Below are 15,403 nucleotides of genomic sequence, written 5' to 3'. Positions count from 1 at the left end.
TAATTATAACATTTTATATATTTATTTTATTTTATTAATTATATTATATTTTTGCCTACATTGAATCAAGATCCTAGCTCCGCCTGGATGACCTGATTCAAACTAAGTTGCTGATGACATGATCAATTTTGGATTTTGGTTTTGAAATTTATTTTTTTAGAAAATGTCGAATTTAATGGAGCACATTGCCGATGACATGATTCAAACCAAGTTAAATTTAATTAAAACTCATCTATGTTTTCTGAATTTACTTGATAATTGATGAAAAATTTCATAAGATATTTATTCTCACATTGTTGAAAATTTTCTGTGAGACTGCATCGATTACTTTTAAAATTAATCAGTTCAAAAAATTAGATATCTGAATTAAAAAATTATTTATTAGATGAGTCATGAGCAAGTGTGTGATATAAAATTATAAAAAATGATGAAAATAGATGGATAGAGGAAGAAATAATGATAAAGAGAGAAGAAAAAAAAACAAAATGATAATGATAAAATTGATTATTCCAACTTGTATAATGATAGATTCAACCAACACAATAAGGAAAGATTTTAGTGTCATGCTAGACTAATATTAGAAGAAAATAAAAGAAAAGGTGAAGATAATTTTGTTGTAAAAAAAGATAATAAATATATATTATATCTAAGAATACCTATTTGCTAGAAAATTGAAACGGTTAATAAATAACAAATTAAAGAAAAAAAGACAAATTTTATAAAGTAACATAAAAGAAGATAAAATAGAGAAAAAGAAATAATTGATCAGAATAAAAAGACTAAAAGAAGGAAAACAAAATATCACCGGATGAAATTTATGGGAGAAAATAGTTTGCGTGGCGGAAAAATGACTCGTTATAGAAACAATTTCTGCAGGGCATGCAGAGCATTGGTGACCATGATTCAGGATTTTTTAAGAATATATATATAATTTAGGATTTTTAGGTGCAATACAGTGCTAAAGGGAGGAAATTGAATCGATTAGGAAACTGAACAAATCAAAAAAATTTCAAACTAATTGAATCGATAAAACTTTTCAATGAAAAATTAAACAAATCGAATAAATAAAACATCAGTTAATTTGATTTTCGATCAAATTAATTGAACTTTTCAATAATAATATTTTTTATTCGATTTTAAATTAGTCGGTGGAGAACACGGACTAGCCGTGCCACTTGGCAAGACCATGTCCCGTGTTGAAGATAGTTCCAATGCCTCACACGTTCAGACAATGTCGTCTGATAAAAATATCCATTTATTCAGTTTAATTGAATCAGCAGTTTTAAAATTGAAATCGAATAGAATTATCTAAAATAATCGATATGCATATTTAAAATAAAATTGGAATAATCGAATAGGTTAATTTAATTGGATATGATATAGGGTTTAGGATAAAAAATTTGGCTTTGATTTTATTATAGCTGTCAAACGGGCCAATCCATGGCTAACTCACCAATTTGGCGGGTTGAAAAATTTCCAATTCAATCCAACCCAACTTAAGGCGGACCGCGGGTTAGGCGGGCCAATCCGCGGGCCTATTAAAAAATAAAAAAAATTAAAAATATTAAAAAATTTAAGTTTGAAATATAATTTAAATTGATTAAGTTGAAAATTTTAAGTTTGAATTATAATTTTTAAGCTTAAATTGTATTTTAAATAGATGAAATCCACTAATTCCTTAAATTTTATACTTTAATTTTAAAATTTATAATAAATAAATAAACTTTCTCAACCCGCAAGCCAACCCACACGGGTCGCGGGCCAAGGCGGGCCAACCCATCTCAACCGATCTTAAAATGAGTTGATAAATTTTCAATCCAACCCACCTAAATTTCTTGGCGGGGCGGGCCAACCCGGCAGGCTAACCCAACTTGACGGCTATAGATTCTATGCTAAAAATTTAATAAATAACTCTCACATTAAAAAAAAAAACTCCAATTACATCACTACTACTCAAGTTACAAGAATGTTGAGATTCAACATCACCTTTGTGACTACTAATTGTGACTCTTCACAATATATGACAATGTCCTTCTATCCTTTACATCAAAATTGATCAATTGAGGCATAGACCGTGTCATCCTCTAATCAATTTATATCTTGAATTCTAAGTAGACTCACTCTAATCAAATAAGCTCAATATCTCGTATTGACTTATTTGGGCATGACCATGCAGTTAGTGGTCTCACTCTATCAAGAATAAAGACTAAAGAGTCACACCTATCATATAGGAGGGATAGATCCCATGTACATCACTCACATCCCTCAGCATAATTTGTTACATACCCAGTAATCACCTTTATAATTTGCACCATTGTCCCTGGAGCAATGGTGCAACGGTAGGACATCTAGGTTGTGACCCAAGGACCCGCGGTTCGATCCTCAGCTACGGCGTATTTGCAAGAATTTTCTTTTAAATGGGGAACACAATCAAAGGATGTTGGGCATCTGGATTGACCGCCGTATGCGCTTCCCGATTTACCCTAGTGGTCGGTGGAAAACTTCTATGGGACCGGACCGACCACCCCCAGGGATTGATTCATAAGACTCTTCTATTTATATAACTATCACATTCAAGCATCTAATACATGATGGATATATATATATAATATACTATATACATGACAGGATTAATTATTCCTAATAAATTTTTTAATAAAATTAAATAAATTTATTTAAAAACTAAATTGATTATTTTAAAAAATAATAAAGAATTCTACAATATTATTTTTTACACTATCTAAAAATATAATAAATATTTATTAAGTATTTTAACATTATAGATATTATATCTTGGAATGATTTTCAATAAATTATAAATACTTTAACCTAGCTTTGTCGTATTATAGATCATTATATCTTGGAAAGTAAAAGTCCTTTTTATAATTACTGGATCAAAGTAGAAAACCAAAGAAAATGATTCTTCGATATCAAGGACACCTGCAAGTAGATCAGTGGACGATTTTCCAATTTGTAATAAAAAAAGAACTTTATTCAAAGATATAAATTGGCAGAAGTCTATCATTAATATTATTCAGGGGATACGTTTGGAATTTGAAATATGAAAATATTCTACGGCGCCCACCTTCCAATTAATCTTCACACCGTCGTTACGTACGACTTCATCTACCGCCGCGTTTTCCAGCGAAGCCTGCTCAACGCCGCGTTCCTCGTTCCCATCGCCGCGTGAAACGCTCCGTCGACGCTCTCCGCCAACCCATTCAACGCCGCCGTCATCTCTTTTGTCGCATTGTCGACCGCCTCAGTCGCTGTCCCTAACCTCTCGCTATCCTCCTCTTCATCTATCGCCTCCTTCAACCGGCAAACTGCCGCTTCCACCTCCTCCAGCTCGCCGAGGGGGCGCGACGCTCCCACTCTGCTGGACACCTCCGCCGCGACCTCGTTGAAGCCGAGCACCCACGGCCACTCGTCGGACACACGAATCTCGCCCAGCAACTCTGGCTCCCCCAGGCCGAGCGCCACCATTGCGGTCGCCATCACCAGTTGCGAGACGCTCTCCACCGCGTACGACGCCCTGCTCAGGATAGATGACGCACTTCCACGAGGAGGGTCCGCCGGTCTCATTCGCCGAAGAATCTCGCCCATAGAATGGCGCTGGATTTTGATGTCCTGCTTGCTCTTCTCCCATGCTGCCATTGCTTTCCTCGCATTCTGGATCTTCTCCGCCGGCCTCCGCCGCGAGCCATCCTCGCTGGCGAGGAACCGGAGGGCGAGCCGGAGGTGGAGGAGCCGGTTCTGCAACCTCGCAACTTGAGCGGAGACCGCATTGCACGCGTCGAGGATAAGAAGAAAAGCGTCTAGGTGGGAATCTAGTTCATCGGAGGCTGGAAGGGAGTGTTGGGACACGAGAGCGGCGGCGCGGGAGAGAGCGAGGGCGAGGAGTCTGACGTCTCTTGTAAGCCAGGCGATAGTGAGGGGCGAACCATCGTCGGGGGTCGAACGGAGCGACCGGAGGCTGACGCCGAGTGCTTCTTCCAGAGGGCGAGAGGAGGCGGCGGCGCCTGCGGCTTTCAGAGGCGGCGGTTTGGTTGATAACTGGAGCGAGTGCCGGAACTTGGCGACCAACGATGCCATGGAGAATTGAGTTGGCGGGATCACCGGCGATTACAGAACGGTGGAAAATTTGAAAGAGTGGATTAGTCAATTGAGCAGAATCTTTCGGAGGTTCGGGATATAAATAAGGTTAACGTAACGCTACCTGCTTACGGAGTATGATGATGTCACCTGAAACATCTTCGAAGCAATTCATCAGCATTTTGCTGAAAAGCTAAGCGAAGATACGATTTATAAGAAGTCTCCTGTATTGTGACACTACAAAAAAACAGGTATTTTGCAACGAATTTTTGGGACGAATAGTTTTCGTCGCCAATCAGCAACGAATTTTGGGATGAATAAAAATTTCGTTGCTAATCTGCAACAAACTTTGCGACGAAAAAAATATTAGTTGCCAATTTAGCAACTCAATATATTCGTCGCAAAATTCGTTGCAAAAACTTATTCGTTGCTAAATTCGTCGCCGAATTGGCGACGAAATAGAAGTTCATCGCCAAATTGGCAACGAACTTCTATTTCGTCGCCAAATTGGCGACGAACTTCTATTTCGTCGCCAAATTGGCGACGAATAAGAAATTCGTCGCTAAATTTTCGACGAATTTGACAACGAATAAGGTTTTCGTTGCAAAACTTCACTAAAATATGAATTTTCCTTTTCTTCTCCCACGCGACCTTTGCGACGAATACACTATTCGTCGCCAATTTGGCGACGAATTTAATTGTTCGTCGCCAAATCGGCGACGAATAAGAAATTCGTCGCCAAATTGGCGACGAATCCTAGATTCGTTGCCAAATCTGCAACGTTTCCTGATTCGTTCCTAAATTAGCGATGGAATTTTAAGTTTCCGTCGCTAAATTAGAGACGGAATTAAAATCCCGTCGCTAATTAGCGACGGAATTTTATTTTCTGTCGCTAAATAAAAATATTTTTAACAAAAAATAGAATAGTCTCTTAGCGCCAAAGGGGAAGTATTTTGCGACGAATTCCTTATTCGTCGCAAATTCTGCAACGAATTCCTTATTCGTCGCAAATTCTGCAACGAATTCCTTGATTCGTCGCAAATTCTGCAACGAATTTAATTTTCGTCGCCAAATCAGCGACGAATCTAGGATTCGTCGCCAAATCTGCAATGAATTCCTGATTCGTTCCTAAATTAGCGATGGAATTTTATGTTTCCGTCGCTAAATTAGAGACGGAATTAAAATCCCATCGCTAATTAGCGACGGAATTTTATTTTCTGTCGCTAAATAAAAATATTTAGAATAGTATCTTAGCGCCAAAGGGGAAGTATTTTGCGACGAATTCCTTATTCGTCGCAAATTCTGCAACGAATTCCATGATTCGTCGCAAATTCTGCAACGAATTACTTGATTCGTCGCAAATTCTGCAACGAATTTAATTTTCGTCGCCAATTTGGCGACGAATTTCATATTCGTTGCCAAATTGGCAACGAATTTTCATTTTCGTCGCCAATTTGGCGACGAATTTCATATTCGTTGCCAAATTGGCGACGACATTGTTTTTGTTGCCAAAAACCCTAAAATCGGAAAAATATTTCATTATCCCGCCCAACTTTGGCGACGAATATCATGTTCGTCGCCAATTTGGCGACGAATATAAGAGTTCGTCGCCAAATTGGCGACGAATTTGGCGACGACTTTTTTTTTGTTGCCAAAAACCCTAAACCCGAATTATTATTTTTGTTATTCCACTCCAAGTTGGCGACGAATCGTATTTTCGTCGCCAATTTGGCGATGAAATCTTATATTCGTCGCCAAATTGGCAACGAAAAAATTATTCGTTGCCAAATTGGCAACGAATTTTGCGACGAATTTCAATTCGTCGCAAAATACTTAGGTTTAATCCAGCTTATCTCCTCTTCTCCGCCGAACTTGTTTCTTTTCTCTGCACGCGAACGCGCCGACTCCCTCTCGCCGCCGCTCGCAGCGCCTCTCCTTCTCTCCCTCTTTCCCTTGCCGGCCAACGAATACAAAATTTGGCGACGAAATTTTGTATTCGTTGCCAATTTAAAAGACTTTATATTCATGTCAAATTAATATTATTTATATTTTTTTGGATTCTCTGAGTTTGTTCATGCATATTTGTTCATTTAGATTTTGAGTCGTTATAACCCTCAAGTATTAGATAGTTCTACATATTTTTCAAAATTCTGAATTCTTTATGATCATCAAATATATATATATATTAAAGTGTTTGGTGATGTTATGAGCCGGTATGACTTGATCCAGAAGGTCATCATCCGATCTGATGCGATGACATATCAGATAGAAGACGTGACTCCAGGGCTGACCGACTTGGTCCGATGAGCTTGACTTGGCCACCCTAACTCGGTATATGACTCAGGTCAGGATCCAATACTCCGCTTAGCATTCAACTCAACTTCGGATCCCACATCCAACCTCCTTCAAAGTTTAACTCTGGTTCAACATCTAACTTTGAGCTCCAAGTCTAAGCCGCTCCACCTAGTCTCCTCCCGGCCGCATCAAGTCCTTAGCCTTAAGGCCCGTCTCAACCGACCTTAGCTCGGGCTCTCTCTGCTGACCATGCTCCGCCTTCTCAGTATCATACGCTACGCTCAATCGACTTCATTCTGTTCAATTCCTCATTTAGTTGCGTAGGGCGCCACCAGAAGAACACATCCAATCATATGATATCTCGGGTAATTTATCACCTCATTAATACAACATGATAGTGCAGTCTGATGTCATATCGATATGACTGATAAGACTTTTTACTATTGCGACGGCGATGAAATGTTCTCCTCACTTAGTGGGACATATCCTCTGATAAGATCTCCACTGACGGATATTCTCATTATCTAAGATAAGACAGTTTTCTCACATTTTCTCTTTCATAAGTCTATATATCTTCCCCTCCTCTTGCGGATACAGTATACACTCATATAGAATCGCAAACATTCATTCTCTCTACATTCCCGTGTTTTCTTCACCTCCGGTGAAGGATTTAACTTGAATGTCAGAGCGGTTGAGTCAGGTACCTCTATCTTCCGTTCTCATCCTCTTTTTCCTCTTATCGTGCAGAGCTTGGCAGCGCATCAGAATCCATCGGCATTGCCCTTCGTTGCTCATGGATACGACCTTGACTGTCAACTTACCGATTAGGTGACCGACGACTCTCCCAGAAGGCAATCTCAAACAAACAGAAACAAGTGACTACAATCGACTAAGTATCATTTTAATTGATTGATTAATATCAAATATTTTTTTTATTAAAAGTGTTTGATAATTATAAAAATTTTAAATTTATATTAAATTGATATTATTGCACTCCGAGACCGAGTACCATGAGTCTATTAATTTTTTATTTTTTAAATTTTGAGTGCTTGAATACTCTTAAATGTTTAACGACTTTAAAAGTCTTTGATTCATACTAAATGAACATCCTTGAATTAATTCATATCCTCATCGGCCATTTGCCGAAAGTATTTGATAGATTTAGTAGAGGTCTCAAATTCGCGTAAACAAAAACTAATCAACTATAATCATATTCAATCATTGAAATAATTTCCCACCGTTTAACCAGTCAACCGACCGCGTTTGGAACACGTCACGGTATTCCACAACAAGAATCGTCATCGATTAAGTGTGCGCGTGGTTTACACTTTTCTTCTTCTGCAAAAAAGGTCAGTTGACCTACTCTAACACGATCTGTAATTAATAGAAAAAACAGATAAGGATAAAACTTACAAGACATGGCTGGTTGACTTGACTCGTTTTGGCAGTCAAAGTAAACATACCAACAAAAAATAAATAATGAGTTTGACGAGGTCTTAACTGAGTGTACACGGTTTACATTTTCCATTCTTAAGTTTGAGAGGAGTTCGTCTGCAACTTCGCTTGCCTCCGCTGGCACGACCCAGCTTTTCAAAATTGTATCGATGAAGGAAACAAATCTGGTTGATTCACAAATGAGGTTTGATGTGGAGGTAAAAGTCTACGTGTTGGGTCCTTCACTCGATCAATAGAAAATTTATTAACTCGATCAATACAAGGGTCATGTGGCATGATCTGGGACTTGATCAATATAGGCTCAATGTGGTGAGCCAATAGTTTCCAACCGGCCAAGTGAGTCCAAGTTGGCTGAATCCAACTTCTTGATCTCTCGAGTTATCGATCCGCCGAGCAGTTCGATCTCCTGGCCTACCGAATTGTCCAACCTCTTGGTCTCTCGACCTGTCGAGTGTCAGTGCAATCGACCTTAGGTCAAGGTTGACTAAATTGACCAAGTTCGGATTGACTCGAGTTAGATTTCGATATTTGATCAATATGTTAGTTTGATGTCAAGTAGGTCAAATTTAACTAGATGTTTAACGGTGAAAAAGAGTTGAGTAGATCAAGGTTGAATGTATATTTGACAGTGAAAAAAAAGTTCAAAGTGGATCATAATTGGTTGGACACTTAGTATGAGATGAAAAGTCCAAGGAGATTATGAAAGACCGGACACTTGACATAAGATAAAAAGTCCAAAAAGGTCATAGAAGATCGAACATTTGACATAAGACGAAAAATCCAAACGGGTCATGTAGGATCAACCATTTGGCATGAGACAAAAGTTCAAGTGGGTCATAGAGGATCAGACATTTGACATGAGATCAAAAGTCCAAGTGAATCATGGAGGACCAGACACTTGTTATGAGATGAAAAGTCCAAGTGAATCATGGAGGACTAGACACTTAGCACGAGATGGAAAGTTCAAGTACGCCACAGAGGACCAGACATTTAACACGAGATGAAGAATTTAAGTATGTCACGCAGGACTGGACACTTGACAAGAGATGAGAAATTCAAATGGGTTGCAATTGACCGAATACTTGATGATCGAGCAAATCCAAATGGATCACGATTGATTAGACACTTGATGGTTGACAAACGGAAAATCCTAATAGGTCACAAATGATTGGATGTTGGGAAGAGGAAGTCCTGGCAGGTCAAGATTAAATGCTGGGTAACAGAAAGTCTTAGTAGGTCACAGATGATTGGATGTTGAGCAGATGAAGTTTTGGTAGATTGATGTCAATCGGATACCAAACAAGATGTGAATTCAACTTTGAAATGACTGAAATTAGGGTTATCAATCGATAGGTGGGATGTAGCAATCAATTGATAAACCCTAAATCCAAAATTCTGGATTTACTATGTGACCAATCGGTTGGTGAAGTTTACCAATCGATTGATAAACCTTAACTCGAAATTCAAGGTTTAGGGTTGGCTATCAATCGATTGGCAGAAAGTAACCAACAAACAAAATACTTCGGAATCGATTGGTAAGATCAATTGACAGAAGGTGGCCAACAAATATAATACTTCAGAATCAATTGGTGCGATTAATTGACAGAAGGTGGCTAGCGAAAATAATACTTTAGAATCGATTGGAGCAATTGATTGGTCAACCAACAATAATCGTTCTGTAGGTTTAGACAGTCAAATCCAACATGACAAGATATTGGTGAGTAAAATCAATTGATTGGTAGATAGATTTCAACCCCATATTAATATTAGAAAAGGGGGTTTCATGGAGATTTGAAGGGGCCAGATCTTGAGGAGTTAGAGACAGGGGCGGATCCAGGCGAGGGCTGAAGCCCTCGCCAGGATCCAAGCGAGTGCTGCCTTCTCCTTCTCCGACACCAGATGGTGCGGCGACGTCAAGCAGAGGAGGTCGTGAGCGGGCTGTGTAGAGGAGAACGGGAGAGGAGATGCGGCTAGGATTTTCTCACCACATCCCTCTTTAAAGGCTCCGCCGTTCCGATTTCTTCACCAACGGAACCCGGCGCGGTGGACGGGACGCGAGTCTTGCGGGCGGAGAGGCGAGCTGCGGACGCGGTATGCGCGCGGGGAAGGAAAAGGTCAGGAATCCCGGGTTGTGTGGCGTGGGTCGGGCCGGAAAGAAAAGAGAGAAATCCGGTTCACTTGAACCGGGTTCGGGCTCATTACTGTAGCAATCATCTTTGCTTTTGGTTCGCTTGGTTCGGTGACCAAACGACCTCCGATTTGACCCAAACTAATTTTGTTTGATTCGTCTTCGCAAGACGAATCTTTCTATCTATTCCGTTTTATCGGAATTTTCTTCCTTCATGAATTAAATTAAGTTGATTTAATATGGTTCAAACTGGTCTACTAATAAAAATATGTTAATACAAATAATAAATGGGCTTCACAGCCCATTCTTGAACAATACATTTGCTTGCATTATATTTTCTTAGTAATAAGATTAATGTGATGCACACTAGCCCGTTATTTTGAGGGACAACAGATTAGCTCCTAGTTTATGTATTGCTTATGAATCTAGTATGCTTGGATGGGAGCCCACCCGGTTATCACCTCCATCGTGGCTACGGATCTGGAGCAAACAGCTGGATCATCAATTTAGAGATGAATTACAAAATCTGGAGATTGACTTTGATTTCTGAAGATGCTTCAGTTAAATGCACACTTTCTATTATCTCAGTCGTATGCTCCGGGTTTCTCTTGTTTTCTTGGTGAAAGATATTGATATGTTTTTGGCTTGTTAATGCAATTGCAAAAAATCAAAGCAGAGATAGGAGAAATATCTAACAATCCCCAAGGTTTGCTCTTGGAGGCTATTCACTCTGCTGGTTATTCTGGTGCATTGACAAATCCTTTTATGGCTACAGAATCTGCAATAAATAGGCTAAATAGTGCTATTTTAGAGGAGTTTGTTACAGTAAATATTGAGTAACTTATGTTCTAAAATTTAAAATTTCTAAAATCTGTGATTGAATTGAAATTTGCAAAATTTTGATAGTGAAGCTGAACTTTGTATGTTATTATAGCAAATGTTCATACAAATTTACTACTATACAAAATCTGTTCAAGATACTATGTATATGGATAAACACCTGTTTTAACAGGTGGAAATCATTTTAGTATGAAGTATGGACATAGTAAATTGATCCCCATTAGATAGTTATATCCTGTTATAGATTGCCATCATTACCAAGCCAAACATGGGTGATACTGATAGTCTTTTAAGATTTCACATACCAATCTTTCAACCTCATGGATTTCTTTGACCTTTTACCCTTTATTTTTTACCTCTTATGGAAATTATATATACCTCGTCTACCCCCAGTTTACTGGGGAGATTCTGTCCGTTTTGAGATTAGGAGAGGATGAGAGGTAGTTGGTTGAGTGATCTGCATTTTGAGTGATATGTATTTCTAAATTTTCGAATGAGGATTTTTACCTCCCGCATATTTATATATTTACGTTTAAAAAAAATATTGATTTCTCTATACTGTAGTGAAATGATATAGTTTTATGATTTTAGAATGTTTTGAAATGGTTATTATATTGTAAAAAAAATTAGCCCTCATCAAATATTATTTCTAGATCCGCCCCTGGTTAGAGATGAAGTGCTGCTGCATTTTCAACCATTAAAAGGCTATCCAAAGCAACAAATAAGCTTTTAAAGAAAAGATTTCTTATGTAAAGTTTATTTTACTTTCATTTCCTTTTATATTACCCTTTCTTATTGTGTTCTTGTAAGGACAAAGTTGTAAGAGACTTCTCCACCTCCAAAAGGTATCCGAAAAGGAGAAGATTCTAATGGAGGGAGATCGCTAGGAGTAGGGTCATATATTAGTCACCTAAAAGAGGCATATACCATGTAAATCTCGGAGTTGTGTATGTGGCATCAAATTTGATTCAAGAATTTTGCTACACATTCAAACAACGATCACAAGATTAAGACGAGAAGCAATTGGAGTATTTACCCTCTCTAGCTCGCACGAGTTCTAACACCGAGTAGTCTGACTCCCGACCTCCTGGCACATGAAGGACACAATGATTACTAACATAAAGCGACACGGTGGTTACTAATATGAAGGGGCATGGTGATTACAATGAAACCCTTGGGGATGTGCATCTCTTGGGCTTCTCTTCATGAGGTGTGCCCTTTGGGCTTGCCCCCCTATATGATGGAGGGAGAGGTATCATCTATGATCATCACTTTTATTTCATTCTTTACTTCGTCTTTCTATTATTCTATTTAGGGTTTCATGATCACTTAAGTATCAAAGGGACTTCACCGGGGTAACTCCCGATGAGCCCTTTGACGCATGTTATCCCTCACAGAATTGATTACGTCTCGAGGAGACCCTCCACTCGGTGAGAGCATGTCGACCTATTACAAGCCAACTTGATTGAGAAAAGTAAATCTAGTAGCAATTGACGTGGCTAAAGTCAAAAGAAAAAAAGTTCCATGGGAGCCGATCCATCCTTCGTATTCAGACTTGAACAAAGTCATTATTATTATTATATATATAAAAAATATTTCATCAAATATGCACCACAAATATAAACATTACGATGAATTTTCTTCCACCGCAATCAAAGGATGCTGGGCATATTGACCGTCGTATGCATTTATGATGTTGGACTATGAAACTGACTGGGATTTATCATTATGATGCTGATATTAAGCACTTATTAGACATCGAGATATAATTTGATTTCCTACGTCAGAAATTCATATTTCCATGTAGGGCCTAAAACAGGATGATATCAAACATTTGATAGACTGAAAGTCCTAAAGGCGAGGCTTTTGGAAAAAATAACGAAACCCTAGAAGCAAGGCTTTTCAGAAAGTAGATGAAGACCTAGAGGTGCTTGATGAGTTAGGGTTTTATTGAATTTTTAATCGATTTATTCTTGGGCTTTTGCATGAAAATGATTATTTATTGAATCGATTTAATCATATTTGTCCTATATTGCATAAATTGAGGCTTGATATAATTTTTGTGATTTAATGGTGATTTTTTGGCATTAATTTGGATTTTAATTGATTTTAGGGCTAAATCGGACCCGACTCGAACTCAACCGCGGTCAAATCAAGTCAAATTTTCAAATTTGTCAAATCAAAGCCAACATGAAGGACATGACTCGGATCGAGCCTGATCAAAATTTCGCAATTTTTTGGAAACCCTAAGAAGCCCTAGAGCTCAGATCAATTTTGACCGTCAGATTCAAGATCAAAGGCTGAGATTAATGGATTAATCACCGTATAAAAACTATAGCCTTAATCGATGAACAGTGCCGCCGCTACTGTTCATCGTCGTCCCGCGAGAAGAAGCTCGGCCGCGCGACGTACGTGTAGGCGCGCCCTCATCCTCCCAAATCAACTCCATTGTCATCCTTGATCAACTGGGAGTTCGAATCCGGTTCCTTGGGTGAAACCCGGCAGCTGGAGGAGGCTCGTCGGCGGGGGTTCTTCCGGCGGCGCCAACCCGATTTCTTCTTGCTCCGGCCATTGGCTGAGCAATCCGAAGATTCGAGCCAACAGAGGGGTTCTCTGAGGCTCGAAAACCACTCCTAAATCATCAGAAAGCTAATCGGAGCAAGGAAGAAGTTTGGAATCCAGATTTTGCCATCTCCCAGCCCTGTGCCAGCTCTGTTTCCGGCCGGAGAGGGTTTCTTCGAACCGAGCAGCGGTTGGATTGCAGGGAAACCACACCAGAGACGACGTGAAGACTCCTTATAGGTCATTGAAGCCAAATTGCTGGATTCAACAAATTCTTGACACCAATTTGAGGAGAACAATCGGAAAAGAGGAGAAGAGGATGAGTTTTAGCGTTTTTTTCTGCATTTTCAGTTTCTGATAACTTTGTTTTTGAATTCCGAATGTTGTTGAGACTTTGTGAATTTTGGCATTAGGATAATGTTTAGCTTGTGTTTGAATTTAGAAGTTTTTAGAGTTTGATTAGTTGAGTTTTAACCTCTCCATTGCCATTTTCATTACTGATTGTCTGATTTCGGTTTCAAAACCCACTGTTCAGTGCCAAATTCAGTTCAGCGTATCAGGTGTAAGGATGAGCAATCTCATGGTTGTAGTTAGATCAGTTGGAGCTTAGGTTAATTCGGTGCTAGGTTCCTATGCCAATTTCCACTTTCCGTATCAATGTCAACCTGATTCCTTCCTTTGATTGCTGGTAGATCAATTTAGTTATTTAGTTTCCTTTGATTGCATCTTGCTTTGATTTATCTTAAGCTAGATTAGTTTCGTTCAACTCATTTCTTGTTTTAGTCTAGTTGTTAAAGTCCTAAATTCTTGCATGGCATTCCTAGGTAAAGGATAATTTAGCTTCATTCACAAGTGTCATTAATTCATCCATGTTTTAATACTTTTGATTTGCATTTCATTCTAAAATCCCCAAAACCCCCATTTTTATAGAAAACCCAAAAAAGAACGACACGAAAGCTCAATTCATTCGATTTTCTACTAGTCCTTGGAAAAACACGACTCGAGGCCCCTATACCTGCTTGTTTGTATTTATCGTGGGTTTTCGATAATTTATTAATTTGAAGCCCTATCGTGACACCTAGTTTAGGGTTTTCAGTGCTACGTTTAAACATGTCGAAATTTTAAAAGCGTGACTTTGACCAAGTGAATGGAGTCTTGAAGGTCAAACCTTTAGACACGTGAAAGTAGTAAAAGTGCAATTTTTGGACAACCAGATGAAGTCTTGAAGGTGCTTTTGGGCAAGCAAATGAAGTCAAGCTCTTTACATTTTATTTATTACCTTTCAAGAGTAGAGATTTCATTAACGTAAGCAACACATCGGTTTGGTTATAATGGATATTTAAGGTCCCGGGGCTATGATGCCGCGGTAAGATATTCAAGTTGTCACTCAGGCACCCGCGGTTCGATCCCTGTTACGGTGTATTTGCAGGAATTTTCCTCCAAATAGGGATCGCAACCAAGGATACTGGACATCTGGGTTGGCCGCTACGTGCGCTTCTCGATTTACCCTGGTGACCGATGAAAAATTTCAATGAGATCAGACCGATCATCCCCAGGGATTGAATCAATACGACTAACTGGAATTATCATTTTTTTATAATGGATATTTAAGTCTTCAAACCACGTTATACTTTCCTATTAGTGTTGTATTTATTTTGTTATTTATTATCTTTGTTACACTTATATATTTGACTCGATCAACTTAATTAATACACGAGCACATTTGGCTACTAACATTTATATTATTTATTATGTGTGCGAGAATAAGACTTTGTGTTTATCCCTTCTAGATGACCTTCTAGACCATCTATATTTTGATCCTAAAAAAACTTCATTTCAAAAGACAAAAACTCCACCTTGAACCTCAAATGATATTAAGTCTATATACTTGAAAATTTTGGATTTAGATTTGGTCAAGTTTTAGAAATTAAATTGATATGTGCAAGATTGACAAGTTCAAAATTGCATCAACTTAAATAAATTTGCATGTGATATAAGTTTGAAAATTCAATTTGGAATTGTTGGGCA

At 38.6% G+C, this 15,403-nt stretch overlaps 1 protein-coding gene across 1 annotated transcript; it reads right to left on the bottom strand.

Moving 5' to 3' along the window:
* Window positions 1-2,970: 2,970 nt before the first annotated feature.
* LOC141822221 (UPF0496 protein 4-like) lies at window positions 2,971-4,307 on the bottom strand. Its single transcript, XM_074709659.1, has one exon. The coding sequence runs from the start codon at window positions 4,093-4,095 to the stop codon at window positions 3,127-3,129; it is 969 nt and encodes a 322-aa protein (XP_074565760.1). The 5' UTR covers window positions 4,096-4,307; the 3' UTR covers window positions 2,971-3,126.
* Window positions 4,308-15,403: the final 11,096 nt, after the last annotated feature.

Source organism: Curcuma longa, chromosome 2, assembly GCF_044706935.1.
Source record: "Curcuma longa cultivar G26 ecotype Majalengka, Jawa Barat chromosome 2, ITB_CL_G26_1.1, whole genome shotgun sequence".
NCBI classification, from domain to species: domain Eukaryota; kingdom Viridiplantae; phylum Streptophyta; class Magnoliopsida; order Zingiberales; family Zingiberaceae; genus Curcuma; species Curcuma longa.
Note: the sequence above shows the minus strand (reverse complement) of the source record. Positions and strands in the feature narration are given on the sequence as shown.

Bases quoted from the DNA above. Each gene is read 5' to 3' on its own strand.
- LOC141822221 (XM_074709659.1), bottom strand. From the start codon at position 4,095: ATGGCATCGTTGGTCGCCAAGTTCCGGCACTCGCTCCAGTTATCAACC.